The following is a 15,223-nucleotide window of genomic DNA, read 5'->3' as shown; positions in this document are numbered from 1 at the left end:
ACTCATTCATCTAAATTTGAGATTTTAAACCTCCCTGACATAACTTTCACATTTATATATTTATTTAACTATATAACTAAATATATAAAAACGCACAAAAACATATAATTATTAGTATTATTAGACATATATATAATTAATATTATTATAGTATATATATATAACATTTTATGTTCTAATTATTATATTTTTTTCCATAGGTCTAAAACCAGCCATATAAATATATATATAGCCTTAAATCACGCTTTTTTATTTAATATTATGCTTTTTTATAAAAATATCATTATTTAATTTGGTTATATATGTATCATGTAAATGTAATTATGTTACAGCAAAATAATCTGATGGCAGAATGAGATATTTTTAAAATGTTTATTCATCAGTTAACAACAAGAGGTTAATTCATTATTTTGCACGTTTTTAAAAACTATTATTTAATTTGGTTATATATTTATCACGTAATTATGTAATCATCTTTTCAATGTTTATTCTGGTAATAATAATTATTATTTATCCTGTGTGTGTGTTGGATGCTGAGAGAATAATATTAACCTGACTGATCCGGATATTCATTCATCTAAATTTTAAACCACCCTGACGTAACTTTCATATTTATATATTTATATATATATATATATTTATTTATTCCTCTGTGTGGCTGTATCAGCCCGCCTCGGTGTCGGAGCCGTGCAGTCAGCAGGGGGCACATCTCGCTCCTCTCGCTGCTCTCAGTAATAATAATAATAAAGCGTTAGAGGAGTCTGCTGCTGCTGCTGCTGCTGCTGCTGCTGCTGCTGCTGTCTGACCGACCAGCCTCCATCGGGCCGCGGGGTGATGGAGCTGAGCTGCTGCGTGTAGCTGGATGCGTCCGGCGGTCTGTTCGGTTCTGTTCTGCTGGTATTGGATCATATTGGATCATCTGGGATCATCATCTGGTTCTGAGGACGCGGTTCCTCCCGCAGCCCCCCCACTCTCTCCCGGTCCATCCCGTGTTACTGTTACTGCTGAACACTGAACACTGAACATGGCGACTGTACCAGTCTATTGCATCTGCAGATTACCTTACGACGTGACCCAGTTTATGATCGAGTGCGACAACTGTAAGGACTGGTTCCACGGCAGGTAAGATCCCGTCTCTCTCCCGCCGCGGCTCGCTGCTGGGCTTTTATTTATGGCGCGTTTCTGCGTTCTGTTTAAAACAAACAAAAATGGCGAAGTCTCGGTGGCGTCTGACAGCTTTGTGGCTCTCAGCAGTCAGTCGGTCGGTCGGTCTGTGTGAGAGGAAGGAGAGGCCGCCGAGCAGAGCGGAGAGGAGGAGAGGAGGAGTTACACACAGCAGAGCGGGTTATATCGACAATATCACTAAACAGATTCACCCTTTTTAAAAAAGTTATGTCGCTTCGTCTACTAACGTCTACTAACGTCTATTTAACGGCTCTTAACGGCTCTTTAACGGCTCTTAACGTCCCGCGGAGCCGCCGAGCGGAGCCGTTCCGCGGGTCGCTGTTCTCCGTAGTCTCGCTTCTCTCCCATTCTTTCACCATATTCCCGCTCTCAAGCACACATTTAACCTTTATTGTGTTTAAATGGCGTCACATTTGAAGCTTTCACCGAGCCGTTTCACCGTGTGTTCTTCACCGAGCACGGCGGGAAATCACGACCGGAGTGTGGAGCTCGAGCTCAGCCGAGCAGCCTTCCTGCTGCCGGGCAGCGATGGCTGACTAACCGCCCGGACTGAGAGCTCCAGCGGGGCTTTAATACACACATTCACTCAGCAGGTTTCATCAGCAATTTGAGATATTTATATTAATGTTTCACTGCGATGTTTATATATATGGTGTCCACCGCCTGCTCATCACTTTCCCCGCCGCTCCTGAGCGGTACTGATCTCTACCGGATCCCCGTTACCCGGTGCTGTGTTTCCCTCCCGGTGAGCCGGTTGTGTCTGCTCAGCTCTGTGCCTGCAGCCCTCTTTGTTTCGCGGTGTTTCACGCTGTTCGGCTGCACTCGGCTGGTGTTTTTGGGAACAGATCATTTAGTTAATCGTGTTTCGTTTTGGGAACGAGCCCTTCAGAGCGATGAACAGTATTTACGCGCCTGAACGTCGTTAACCCTTTAATGCTCCCCACTGCCTGCTGCTGCTGCTGCTGCTGCTGCTGCTGGCTGGGCTGGATGGATGGATGGATGGATGGCACATTATCACACTGTATACTGGATGTATGTGGTGGATAAGCCTCCTGTCACACACCAGCATATAAACCCAAAAAAAACAGTATAATGAAAAAAAGATTCTTTAAATTTAGACCCTAAATGTTCCCATATCAGATTAATACTGCTAACTATATCATTTATAATATATAGGCCTACAGTAGGGAATGTTATAAATCAATCAATCAACATTTATTTGTATAGCCCTTTATAATAACCAAAAGGTACCCGAAGTGCTTTACATTAACATCAAGAAATAACAGGAATAAAAACACAACATATCATAAAATCAAGTTATGTGTTTATGTCTGAGAGGTTTATGTCCTTTTCTTTATGAAATAGTCACAAAATTTAATGTATTGATTCGCACACAAATTTCACTTTTTTTTTTTCACGATGATCAGTGCAAAATAAATTTGTATGTAATTCACGTAATTGGGAACCGGGAAGTATAGAGAGCGGCGGACGCCGCGTAGGGAGGAGGTCGGGGTGGATGGGTGGGTCAGGTGCCCAGGAAACCGCTGTTCGTGTCCTGTTGGAACCACAAGTCAAAGTTGATTAATTTCTCACGTAATTTCCGTACTTAAGGTACGCCACTTCTGTTGTTAGTTTAACCCAAATTGCGATCTTTTCCTAAACCTAACTAAGTAGTTTGTTGCCTAAGCCTAACCAAGTTGATCTTTTCATAAACCTAACTAAGTATTTTTTTGCCAAAGCCTAACCAAGTCAGTCTATTCCTAAACCTAACAGTAGTTTTGTTGCCTAAGCCTAACTAAGTCAATCTTTTCCTAAGCCTAACTAAGTAGTTTGTTGCCTAAGCCTAACCAAGTCAATCTTTTCCTAAGCCTAACTAAGTAGTTTGTTGCCTAAGCCTAACCAAGTCAATCTTTTCCTAAGCCTAACTAAGTAGTTTGTTGCCTAAACCTAACCAAGTCAGTCTATTCCTAAACCTAACTAAGTAGTTTTGTTGCCTAAACAAGTCAATCTTTTCCTAAGCCTAACTAAGTAGTTTTGTTGCCTAAACCTAACCAAGTCGATCTTTTCTAAACCTAAGTAGTTTGTTGCCTAAACCTAACCAAATCACTCTATTCCTTAACCTAACTAAGTAGTTTTGTTGCCTAACCAAGTCAATCTTTTCCTAAACCTAACTAAGTAGTTTGTTGCCAAAGCCTAACCAAGTCAATCTTTTCCTAAGCCTAACTAAGTAGTTTTGTTGCCTAAACCTAACCAAGTCGATCTTTTCTAAACCTAACTAAGTAGTTTGTTGCCTAAACCTAACCAAATCAGTCTATTCCTAAACCTAACTAAGTAGTTTTGTTGCCTAACCAAGTCAATCTTTTCCTAAACCTAACTAAGTAGTTTGTTGCCAAAGCCTAACCAAGTCAATCTTTTCCTAAGCCTAACTAAGTAGTTTTGTTGCCTAAACCTAACCAAGTCGATCTTTTCTAAACCTAAGTAGTTTGTTGCCTAAACCTAATCAAGTCAGTCTATTCCTAAACCTAACTAAGTAGTTTTGTTGCCTAACCAAGTCAATCTTTTCCTAAGCCTAACTAAGTAGTTTTGTTGCCTAAACCTAACCAAGTCGATCTTTTCTAAACCTAACTAAGTAGTTTGATGCCAAAGCCTAACCAAGTCAGTCTATTCCTAAACCTAACTAAGTAGTTTTGTTGCCAAGGCCTAACCAAGTCAATCTTTTCCTAAACCTAACTCAGCAATTTTGTTGCCAAGCCTAACCAAGTCGATCTTTTCCTAAACATAACTAAGGAGTTTGTTGCCAAAGCCTAACCAAGTCGATCTTTTCCTAAACCTAACTAAGTAGTTTTGATCAAGTAACTTTGATATTTAAGTTACGCCACTTACGGTGATATATAGAATATTTTCACTGCTTTACCTCGCTGTCAGACAGCTAAACAGTCTATATTTCCAACAGACTCCGCCACCAGACTCCATTGCCAAAAACAGTAATTTTATCCTTGCAGAACACAAGATTCGCTGGTCTACCGCTGCCTCGATCGGTTAGTTTGTTTGTGTTATTGTGTGACTTTGGTTAGTTCGGATTTACCAAAGTAAACCCCCCCCGCCCCCGTCCACAGCAGTACATTGCTTTACTCCCGTGCAGTAACTCCTGTCTGTTTATTCTAAACTGGGGGCGTGCCGACCGTCATCTACTGTAGGTAATACACTGACTATGGAGAAGAACCTCATACAACCCCACTGAGAAACACCTGAACTATCCCTTTAATTCATTGCCAGAATAAGATAAATATTTTAAGGACCAAGCTTATTTGCTGTCATAGTCAGATAAGAAAACTGCCATCAGTTTCTCTTTGTGTCCGGTAGTGAAAACGACACTTTCCTTTTAACTTCTGAGCGGTCTTATTTCCATGGAAGATGACTCTTGGTTTCGTCCACGTTTGAGTCACAACAGAGTTGAGGAGAGGGCGTCTGAGATGCTGCCAGCAGTTGTTGTGCCCAGCTGTTGTTGATCAGGAAATAGTTCAAACTAACTGCTCCTAAAACCACAATGTCTTGTTTTTACTGTACATTTCTGTTTTGAGTGAGCAGTCCGTCCAACATGCACATAAGTCAGCTTTGCTGCATTAGTCAATATGTTTTTATATTAACATTGTATTGAATGAATGTGTGTAATGTGAAAGGGGTCAATTTGCAGATAAACTTTGAGCTTTTTAGCTCTCTTTTAGCCCATTATTTTTAGCAGACAAGCTCTGATAAAATCGGTAGGCAACCTTCAGGTCTGAAAAGTGAAGTCAAAGCTGAAGAGTCTTAAACCTTCATCCTGTCTACCAGCCAGCAGGGGGCGACTCCTCTGGTTCTATAGAAGTCTCTGAGTAAATGAGTCTACTTCTCTCTTGATTTATTCCCTCAGTAAACATTGTAAACATGAGTTTATGGTCTCAATCTCTAGTTTCAAGTCTTCTTCAATACAGCATGATGTTCATTTAGTAAATGATGGCCCCATTTAGAGTTAGATAGACCATAAAGCAGGGGATGCTTTAGGGCGGGGCTACCTGGTGATTGACAGGTCGTTACCACGTTGTCCGGTCTGGCAGTTGTCCGTGTTTTCGTCTTACAACTTTTACCCTTTCACAGTGTGTTTTCACTTCATCAAAGTTAATTAGAACATTTTTGGTCGCCTAAAAATGTCTTAGCTTAGCTCCACCCTCTCGTGTCACTTCTGGTTGCAAAAAAAACCAAGATGGCGACAGACAAAAAACAAGATGGCAATAGCCAAAAGGCGACGATCAAAATGTTCAACTAGACTGTAGTTGGACATTTTTGTTGCCTAAAAATTTCTTTCTCAGTGTTCGGTTGTACTTAGCTCCACCATCTCTTGTCACTTCTGGTTGCAAAAAATACAAAATGGCAACGACCAAAATGCCGAATTCAAGGCTTCAAAACTGCAGTCCACAAACCGATAGATGACGTCACAGTGACTACGTCCACTTCTTATATAGTCTGTGATAAAACCACTCTATGCCGTTAGCAGCTAAGCTAACTGGTGAGGAAAGTGAAACATCCTGCAGCCAAAGAGCCTTGGTGTTATTTCAGTGATAAACACAACTTCCTACAAATTCTTCACAATAAAAGTCCCTCGTTATTTTGTTAATTAACAGCTTTTATTTTGAAGATATGTCAATATTGGCTCATATGCTAGCTGATTAGTAACAAAAAAATTGCAATACAGAAATACCAAAGCTATGTTTTGGGTTAATTTAGAAAGGTTGTCCACACTTGACACGTCAATGCATCCTGATCTGATCGAATAGTGATTGGATATATTTTCGTTGTCAGAGAAGGAGCGGCTGTAGAACGTCGGATAATTTAATTTCCTATAAACTCTTCACAATGAAAATCCCCCGTTATTTAACTTTTCCTCCCTGCAGGATTAGTAGACGTGAAGTGAACTCATTTCCGTGTTTTAGGACTCATTTCCTGCAGCACTCTTTTTCTCAGAATGTTGTACCGTTCCTTTAAAGTCTGTAACAGTAACTATAATAGAAAACAACGGTCACATTGTAGTGTCACATTAACTAGACGTACTAGGGACCATCGATGGCCTCACATTGGAAATAACAATTACAAGTTCAACAGCATGACTACGTTTTTTCTCATCAGGCCTTAACTCAACACATGTAGTTAATGTGAAACCAATGTAATAAAGGTACTATTGATAACATTGAGCCACTAGATGTTGCATTCTCCCTCCCCCGTTCCATTGCAATTTACTTCACAACAAGTTGTTGCCAGGCACTTACCGTCAATCTCAGCCATTATCTGTTTTTTTTTCCACGATAACTGATGACTCAGAGATACCACATGATGCCAACGTCATTCTACTATTGGCTCACAACTAGTGATGCTAATTTTGAAAAAAATTCTTAACCAATAAGCGACCCTCGTTAACCGATTATTAACCGTTAACCGACAAGATTTTTGCCTCGCATGGAGCGGTGCGCCAGCTGCAGTGTATGAACACAACAGACAAATCCCCGTCCGGGAGCGTTAACTTAGCAGCTACGATGCTGCGTGTAGTGTCGCGTACATGCAGCCACTTTCCCAGTAAAAGTCTCCACCGCACATTTAGTTTAGTTTAGCAGGTTGTCAGCTGTGTGTCTGCCCGGAGTAATGATAGCGATTGACCGACAAACAGTGTGTGTGTTTGTGCAACGTTAGCATCTGTAGCTCTGCTGGTAGCTTCGTGCTCACCATTGTCACAGACTTATAGTCTGTCAGCACGGCGTAACTTCAGTGAGTTTCCGACAGACCGTGTGTGTGTTGTTGGTGGCGTTCTAGCTGTGAACATAGGTGTAGCAGACAGTGTGTGTACAGTTTATTAGTCGGTGAATAAATGCTACGAGGCTACAACTCCTCCGCTCAAGCGAACTACAGACGGGAGCCGACTTCCTGTATCTGTAACGCCGGCTCAGACTCTCTTAAGGTGGACTCTTAAGGTGGACCAGCTTTTCTCATTAAAGTGACACATTTTTCTCAGCTTTTTAATTAATTATTAACATTTCTTTTAACCGTTTTAACCGATAGCGTTAATCGGTTAAAATGCTTAATGTTGGTTAATTATTAACATCCCTACTCACAAGCCTTGTTAGAATGGGAACCAAACTTCAGATATCTTCCACAGAGATAAACAAAACATTAATTTTGGACCCGCCAAAATTAAAAAAAATATTAACAATCATAATACCTTTTTTCAGGAAAAGCCGTACTTTTATTTGGCACCTTTCTAAAAGCTCTGCGGATGTATAATTAAAAAATAAAGAAATATTCGTCTCTGTAAAAATGTAATCAATAAGACCTTTAAAGTCAGTTAATACAGTTAATGCCATTTGAAATTCAAATTAGTTTTGAGTGGTTCCTTTTTGTTGGCAAAACAAAGTCAGTTGCTGCATGATGTCTCTGTTAATGTCATCACTTTAGTTTACAATTTTCTTTTACCATGAATAACACCGATATTAATCTGGTGAACAAACTGATTCACTACAGTCCCATTTCACTGATGCCAGTGAGTATTACAACTTGATTTTACTACAATTATCTTCAAGCAATGACTTGATAATTACCTCAAGTGATTACCTACTACACAGCAAATATTTCCTGTAGTGTATTTGGATAACCAGTTCCAGGAGTCTCACCTAAATATCTAACCTTCTCCTCAGCAATCCTTACATTGAGATATAGTATATAATGGAACTGCATGTACTTGAAAATGTTTTCTTTATGCCAGAATTTAGTTCTGCTCTACCTGCTGTGCACACAGTATATATACTAAGTAATATATTAATTTAACTTAAAGTGTATTTCTTATTTAGGCCCTTTTTACCAAGCCATGAAACATCAGCACATACAATTAATAAACTGCACAGTGTGACTGTGACAGCAAAATAATGTATGACAAAAAGTTATGATGACGTTTGATATGCTGGGAAAATGTCATGGGAACTGTAGTTTTTATAACGCTAACAAATTAATCATTGTTTAATTTTGCTAAAATTACAATGTGCTGCAGTAGATACTCAGAATAAGGATAATAAATAAAGGATCATGTGAAAGAAATGCCCACTCTGTATTATCAACCTTATGAAGTTGCTCTCTCAGTTAATGTGCCATAAAACCAAAACAACAATGAGCTAAAACAGGTTGCAGAGTTGGATGAATATCCTCTGTGGTTTTCACACACACACACACACACACACACACACACACACACACACACACACAATGCTATTATAAAATATAGACTAATGCAGCCTAATTTCTGTCATTTCACTCGCTCTCATGGAGGTATGACTGCAGGGTAACGTGCACAGTGGAAACATACTGTAGTATAAGAGCGTTGAGCTGCCAAGCATAAAATGAACCCAAGTCAGCACTTCCTGCAGCTGCTTCACAATAAAAGTCTTCTGGTGGTTCACTGGAGGAAGGAATCTCTGGAAGTGCTGATGGTGCAATGGCAGGACATTAAGCCCAGTTCCAACCCGACCCCGACCCCCTCCGTAGTCACACTTACAGCTGAATGAAGCAGCCTTCTTTAAGGCGAAGGGTAGGGATGCACCGATAACACTGGCCCGTCTCGCCCGCACCGTCGGGGAGGTGGAGCGTGAGGACCTGAAAGATGGTGACGAGAGGTTAACGTCACGCTGCTGTAAAGCGGTATCGGTGCCGTTTTGCGAGTACGAGTACATGTGCACAGTATCGTACCCGATACCCAATACTGGTATCGTTGCATTCCTAGTGGAGGGTAGAAATACGGTGGCAAGCTTTGGGACGAACTTCTCTCTCTCCAACAGAAACAGGAACTGTCATAACTTTTCGTAACCATGGTTTCGTATCCATTACCCATCAGTTAACGCGATAATAACACCTTAATGCAAATTTGTTTTAACACCACTAATTTCTTTAAAGCATCAACGCAACTTGTGATTTTTAGGTTGTAGCGTAAGTTTTAAATCTAAAGTGAAGATCCTGGTATCATAGTAAACTATAAAACCTGATGAATCCATCGGTACCAACCATGTCAGACTAGCTGGTCATGAAGGAGGTTAAATAACGCTCTGAACTTACACTAAACTTTGGTTAGGAAAAACTGTCATGTCCATGTTCAAAGGGGTCCCTTGACCTCTGACCTCCAGATCAGTGAATGTAAATGGGTTCTATGGGTACCCACGAGTCTCCCCTTTACAGACATGCCCACTTTATGATCATCACATGCAGTTTGGGGCAAGTCATAGTCAAGTCAGCACACTGACACACTGACAGCTGTTGTTGCCTGTTGGGCTGCAGTTTGCCATGTTATGATTGGAGCATATTGTTTTATGCTAAATGCAGTACCTGTGAGGGTTTCTGGATCAATATCTGTCATTGATTTGTGTTGTTCATTGATTTACAATAATAAATATATACATACATTTGTATAAAGCAGCATATCTGTCCACTCCCATGATGATAAGAGTATTAAATACTTGACTAATCTCCCTTTAAGGTTCATTTAGAACAGATAAAAAATGTGCGACTAATTTGCGATTAACTATTTTAATTGATTGACAGCCCTATAAATAATCATCAGTAATGTGGATATAATCACTAAGTGGGCAAAACAGTCTGGTAAGTGCAGAAAACAATATCCCTTTGCTGTGTTGCAGCCTTTAAAACCAGGGAAAGACAACAACTACTGCCATATTACGATATCCAAAATCTAGGACTATATCTAGTCTCATATCACGATATCAATATAATATTAAAATAATAATAATAATAATATATTATAATATTCCTATTATAATGGTATCAGGCTATGTAGCTTTAGTTTTATTTGCCGGGGTTTTGAGCTATTTGAGGTGTTTTTGGACTGTTTCTCTTACCACAGTAATACGATGGAGGTAAATAGAAGTTCATTGGTTCACAGCACTGAAACATTGCGGGTGATGTGACACGCTCTGTTAGCCATGTTGGACATCTCATGTCCTGGCAGCAACGACTGAGAACAGCTGACTATTGTACATATCAGCTGTCTTGATAATATTGATTGCTCTATTGAGTACAGACATGTCTAGAGCTCTTTTCCCTCCGGACAAAGGTTACAATCGGCATTCATTCCTGGGACAAAAGACTCAAATGATTTTGAAAACCTGCATAATGCTGTACACGCTAATTTTGGTGTATTCATTGTTTAGATCAGTGACAATCATTTCCCTGAATATATGTTAACCATAATATTTGTTCATGCATTATAGCATGCCTGATAGCTGATATCACTTTGTGTGTCTCAAATGACGGCTTATTACAGACATTTGCTTGCTAACAAATTATTTTTTTCATACTTTATTCAAGGTTGTTTTCATATATGCAATTTACAGTTCGTAATTACAATAGTTTATGAACATATTTTTGAAGTAGTTGAGCTTAGAAACAAACACAATAAGTACACTAAAGAAAACAACTTCAGCATTCAAAATTTAAATAGAATTAAGAAAAGAAAAATAAATAAATAAATAATAATAATAATAAAAAGAAAGAATAGAATACATTTAAAAAAATAATAATAATATTAATACAAAGAAAGTAATAATAATAATAATAACAAATTAAATAAACAAATAAGTTAATAGAAAAAAATAGTCAACAAATGAAGGTTGTTTAACAACCATGAGTTATTGCTGTGAAAAGCAGTGAAGTATTTTACTAAATGATTCATTTCAAAGACAGTTGTGTTGTTGCTTCTCTACTCGTTACGTTTTTTACAGTTCAAGTAGCTGAGCTAGCAAGATGACCTAAAACTAGCCAACCAATGGTGTTTGGCTGCCTATCATAGAGCCGATGTAATGACATACTATTTACCTGTATTGTGTCCCTGGAGCTGTCACGCCACTGTCCACATTAGCTTTTTAGTTTTTATCAACTGTGAGCATCCATTTCATTTAATTTTACATTTTGAAGTTTAAACACACTGCATACTGTGTGTGGTTGTAGTCTTTGAGTAATGCAAGTCCAAAACACTTCTCTGGTGTTAAATGACGGTATCATTCTCTCCTGACATGCTTTCCCCATTTATAGTTTGACTTTAACATTTCTTTAATGATTTTTTATTCATCATTATTAATTTTTAACTCCTGCTTAGTTCGACCAGAAGGCAAAGACCAGACTGAATCAACTTTAGTATTACTTCCTAAATGCTTTTTAATCAAGAATTTAAAGTAAGGATTCAGTGAGATGCTCATGTGTGTAATATTAACCCTTTATTTGCATTTGATTCATCTGTGATTCATCGGATAGTTGATGGTAGAAAAGCAGCAATGATGGACAGAGAAATAGGAGTAATGTTAAAAAATGACGGCCACATATCTGGATGTATTATGACTGTTCATGTTCATCTCAGTTTGATATCTGAATTCACCTCCTGCAGTATGTAGCCTGACCTTTAGTACCTTTAGTACCTTTAGTAGCTTTAGTACCTTTAGTACCTTTAGTACCTTTATTATCTTTAGTACCGTTAGTACCGTTAGTACCTTTAGTAGCTTTAGTACCTTTAGTACCTTTAGTACCGTTAGTACCGTTAGTAGCTTTAGTAGCTTTAGTACCTTTAGTACCTTTAGTACCGTTAGTAGCTTTAGTAGCTTTAGTACCTTTACTTTACTGACAGAGCAGCCGATATATCAGTGAATCTGTTAAAGGGACACTCCGGTAACGTAGTATTACACGTCCAGAGAGAGAAAGAGACAGACTCTCTAAATCAACTATTTTTTATCAAAGGTAAAAACCACCTCAAGCGAGCGTAAAAAACACATTTTTAACACGTTATTGTGTCAACATGAAACTTGACACAATAACTGGAAATGATGTGCATGTGCTTCACAAGGAATATGAGCCAAATCGACCACATGGTGGCGCTGTAATTAACGCCCAAACACGCGATTTTGGAAAGGCCACGCTCCTCACACCGTAAGTCCGATTGACTTGAAACTTGACACACATGTGCAGCTCTGTGTGATCTACAATAAAGCCTCTTGGACCACTAAAGTCCGCCTAACTCGATTTTCCGCCATATTAGATTTTTTGAAAAACACATTTTTGACGCCTCCTCCTAAACCTTAGGTCAGATTTTTACCAAATTTTCTGTGGATCATTATTGGACTAAGCTCATCTAAAGTTGCATAAAGCTTGTTGATATCTCATTGCGTTTTGAAACTGTTGACCAACGAACTTTTCAATGGGAGGGGCTTAGAAGGAAACTGCCCATAATTTATTGACCATTAATCCAATCATCATAAATCTTGGTAGATATCTTCAGTACGTGTTTGGGAATAAGCATATCAAAGCATTTTCTGCTCGACCCATAGGGTGCTCTGGGGGCAAGTATTAATCAAGATCTGAAGTGTCATATTGATCGGTGCATGTGGGCGCGGCCTATTTAGCATAATATGCTACATTATGTCTGTGCTCAATTTGCTGTGAGCTGGAACGAGCTAGAGACATGAAACTTGGTACCATGACTGTACATGATGTCATAATGCTTCACATAAAATATGATCCCAATTGGCCATATGGTGGCGCTACAACATGTTTCAAGGCCAGCCCTCTCACAACATAAGTCCCATCGATTTGACATTTGACAGACATGTCCAGCTCCATATGATCTACAAAAAAGTCTCTTGGAACACAAAAGTTCACAACTAGATTTTCTGCCATGTTGAATTTTTTGAAAAACACATTTTTGACATCTCCTCCTAAATCGTAAATCTGATTGCTGGCAAATTTTCTGTGGATCATCATTGGACCAGGCTCATCAAAAGCTGCATAAAACTTATTGACAACTCATTTCTTTTTCAAGATATTGACCAATGAATTTTAAGAGGGCGGGGCTCAGCACATCAGTAGACCCAACTTCACAAGCCTTTGGCCCATCATCTCAAAACTGGCAGGATATGTTTACAAGAGTACCTGAAACATATCCTGAAAGTTTCATTCAAATCGACCACTAGGGGGCGCTACAAGTCAGACTGACCCAGTTAGTTCATCTTGGCAGATAAGTGCCATGTTATCAATAGATAGTCAGGTGACCTCGCAGTGACCCATGAACGCAACGTCAGCGTCTACTGAGTTTCGTTTTTAGTTCATGGTGAAGTGGAGAGATGAAAACACAAGGAGGTTAATGAGGCTGTTCATCATACAGAGTTGTCCTCTATCAGCCATCCAGCCATGCGTGTGTTCAGCAACACGTGAGTAAAGTGTTACACTTGGTGTCTTGAGTTTATATTGATGTTGTAATGTGTTCTGTTTGTTAGTATAAAGTCGGTTGCTAACAGTAGACTCTGATGTATAGGCTGCTCTGATTGTTGGGGCAAGTCCTAGTCAAGTCAGCACACTGACACACTGACAGCTGTTGTTGCCTGTTGGGCTGCAGTTTGCCATGTTATGATTGGAGCATATTGTTTTATGCTAAATGCAGTACCTGTGAGGGTTTTGGACAATATCTGTCATTGTGTTGTGTTGTTAATTGATTTACAATTAATTGATTTACAGTTAATAAATTTACAACAATAAATATATACATACATTTGCATAAAGCAGCATATTTGTCCACTCCCATGTTGATAAGAGGATTAAATACTGGACAAATCTCCCTTCAAGGTTCATTTACAACACATAAAATAATGTGTGATAAATCACGATTAAATATTTCTATTGGCAGCCCTACTTATCATATACTTACATTTCATCGTTCCCTGCAGAGGAGTCGTCATTTCTCTTGCACGCCACAGAGGAAGGTCAAAGGTTGAAGTCGGTTTCAGACGTGTTAAAGGATGCTGCTGCAGTGCAGCAAGAGATGATGTGGTTAAGACCCGGCGCAGGTTTAAAAATAAGTCCTATAGTCGTGAAATCAATTCTGAAACCAGCACAATGTAGAGAAGTTGAAATGGAGGTAACCTGATGCTATGATGAAACTCAGCCTGGAGCTGAGCCGCAGCTTCACTGTAGTCAAGGTGACATGTTTATATAGTTACTGAAACTTGAACTTACTCCGAAGTTTGTAAAAACACGTCTCGACCAACTTTTTTCTGCGTGACCACACGTCACTAAATTCACTTTGATACCACAAAAAGCTGTGAGTGAAAGTGTCTAAACATCTGCTTGTTTGTTCATTTCATATTTAATGTGAATTTTAGGAGTTTTCCTCCAAGCCACCAAGTTAATGATGTCATGAACACAGGCGTTTCCACAATGTCCACACACACACACACACACACACACACACACACACACACACACAAACTCTTGTATTTGCCTTCAGTGAAAGCGAGTAGGCGGTGTAGTAAAGCGCTGTGGTTCACAAGAGGGAAAAAAGGAAGCATTCTGGGAAACTCCCAGTTCAGTTGAGCTTGAGAGCAGCGGCTCCCAATGGGAGGAATTTGCTGGTGCAAAACGACAAAAGACCGTCATGATGACAGCTGCTGTTGGGAGCAGTGGGACGAGGGGTGCGTTCACTGTCATCGTGTTTTTAAATTAATCAACAGGACTTTTTTTATCTCTTATTGATGTCATTTTTTTATTATTTCTTTTTTCTTTTTTCTTTTCTTTTCTTTTCTTTTCTTTTATTCTATTTAATTTAATTTAATTTTATTTCATATTATTTAATTTAATTTAATTTTATTTTATTTTATTTTATTCTATTCTATTTTATTTCATTTCATTTTATTTTATTATTTTCTATTTTATTTGTGTTATATTGTGGTCACACATTAATACTCTCTCTTCTCTCCAGGGCCTCTTGTCTCAGTTTATATCCCTCATGCAGTTTTCTTTTTTTTGTAATCATATTTTATTGTCATAGTAGGCTACAGTAACAGAGATATTAGCGTCACAAAAAGGTTTTATATATTAACCCCTAGATGTGAGATGATTAACCACAGTTTATAGTGCAACAGGGGATGGTTTGCATGTTCAGATACAGAGCTCATACACGTTCATATGACCCGTATTCAGA

At 38.9% G+C, this 15,223-nt stretch overlaps 1 protein-coding gene and 1 long non-coding RNA gene across 4 annotated transcripts in view; one reads left to right on the top strand and one right to left on the bottom strand.

Moving 5' to 3' along the window:
- Positions 1–671: 671 nt before the first annotated feature.
- The window catches only part of phf2 (PHD finger protein 2), a 40,899-nt gene continuing 26,347 nt past the window's right edge, over positions 672–15,223 (top strand). For 2 of the 3 annotated variants that reach the window (XM_037768239.1, XM_037768234.1), the window contains exon 1: positions 673–1,122. In XM_037768239.1, coding sequence (XP_037624167.1) covers positions 1,025–1,122 — 98 coding nt within the window. In that variant the 5' untranslated portion in view covers positions 673–1,024. Of the gene's footprint in view, positions 1,123–15,223 lie in introns of all 3 variants that reach the window. The other variant, XM_037768249.1, reaches the window with a different exon arrangement.
- On the bottom strand, positions 2,698–3,177 carry LOC119487498. The gene is made up of 3 exons (XR_005206711.1): positions 3,133–3,177; positions 2,957–2,976; positions 2,698–2,851 (listed from the first exon to the last, which is right to left on the bottom strand). It is a non-coding gene; the product is annotated as an uncharacterized LOC119487498 (long non-coding RNA).

This window comes from Sebastes umbrosus, chromosome 1 (assembly GCF_015220745.1).
Source record: "Sebastes umbrosus isolate fSebUmb1 chromosome 1, fSebUmb1.pri, whole genome shotgun sequence".
Taxonomy (NCBI): domain Eukaryota; kingdom Metazoa; phylum Chordata; class Actinopteri; order Perciformes; family Sebastidae; genus Sebastes; species Sebastes umbrosus.
This window is presented reverse-complemented; position numbering and strand designations above follow the sequence as displayed.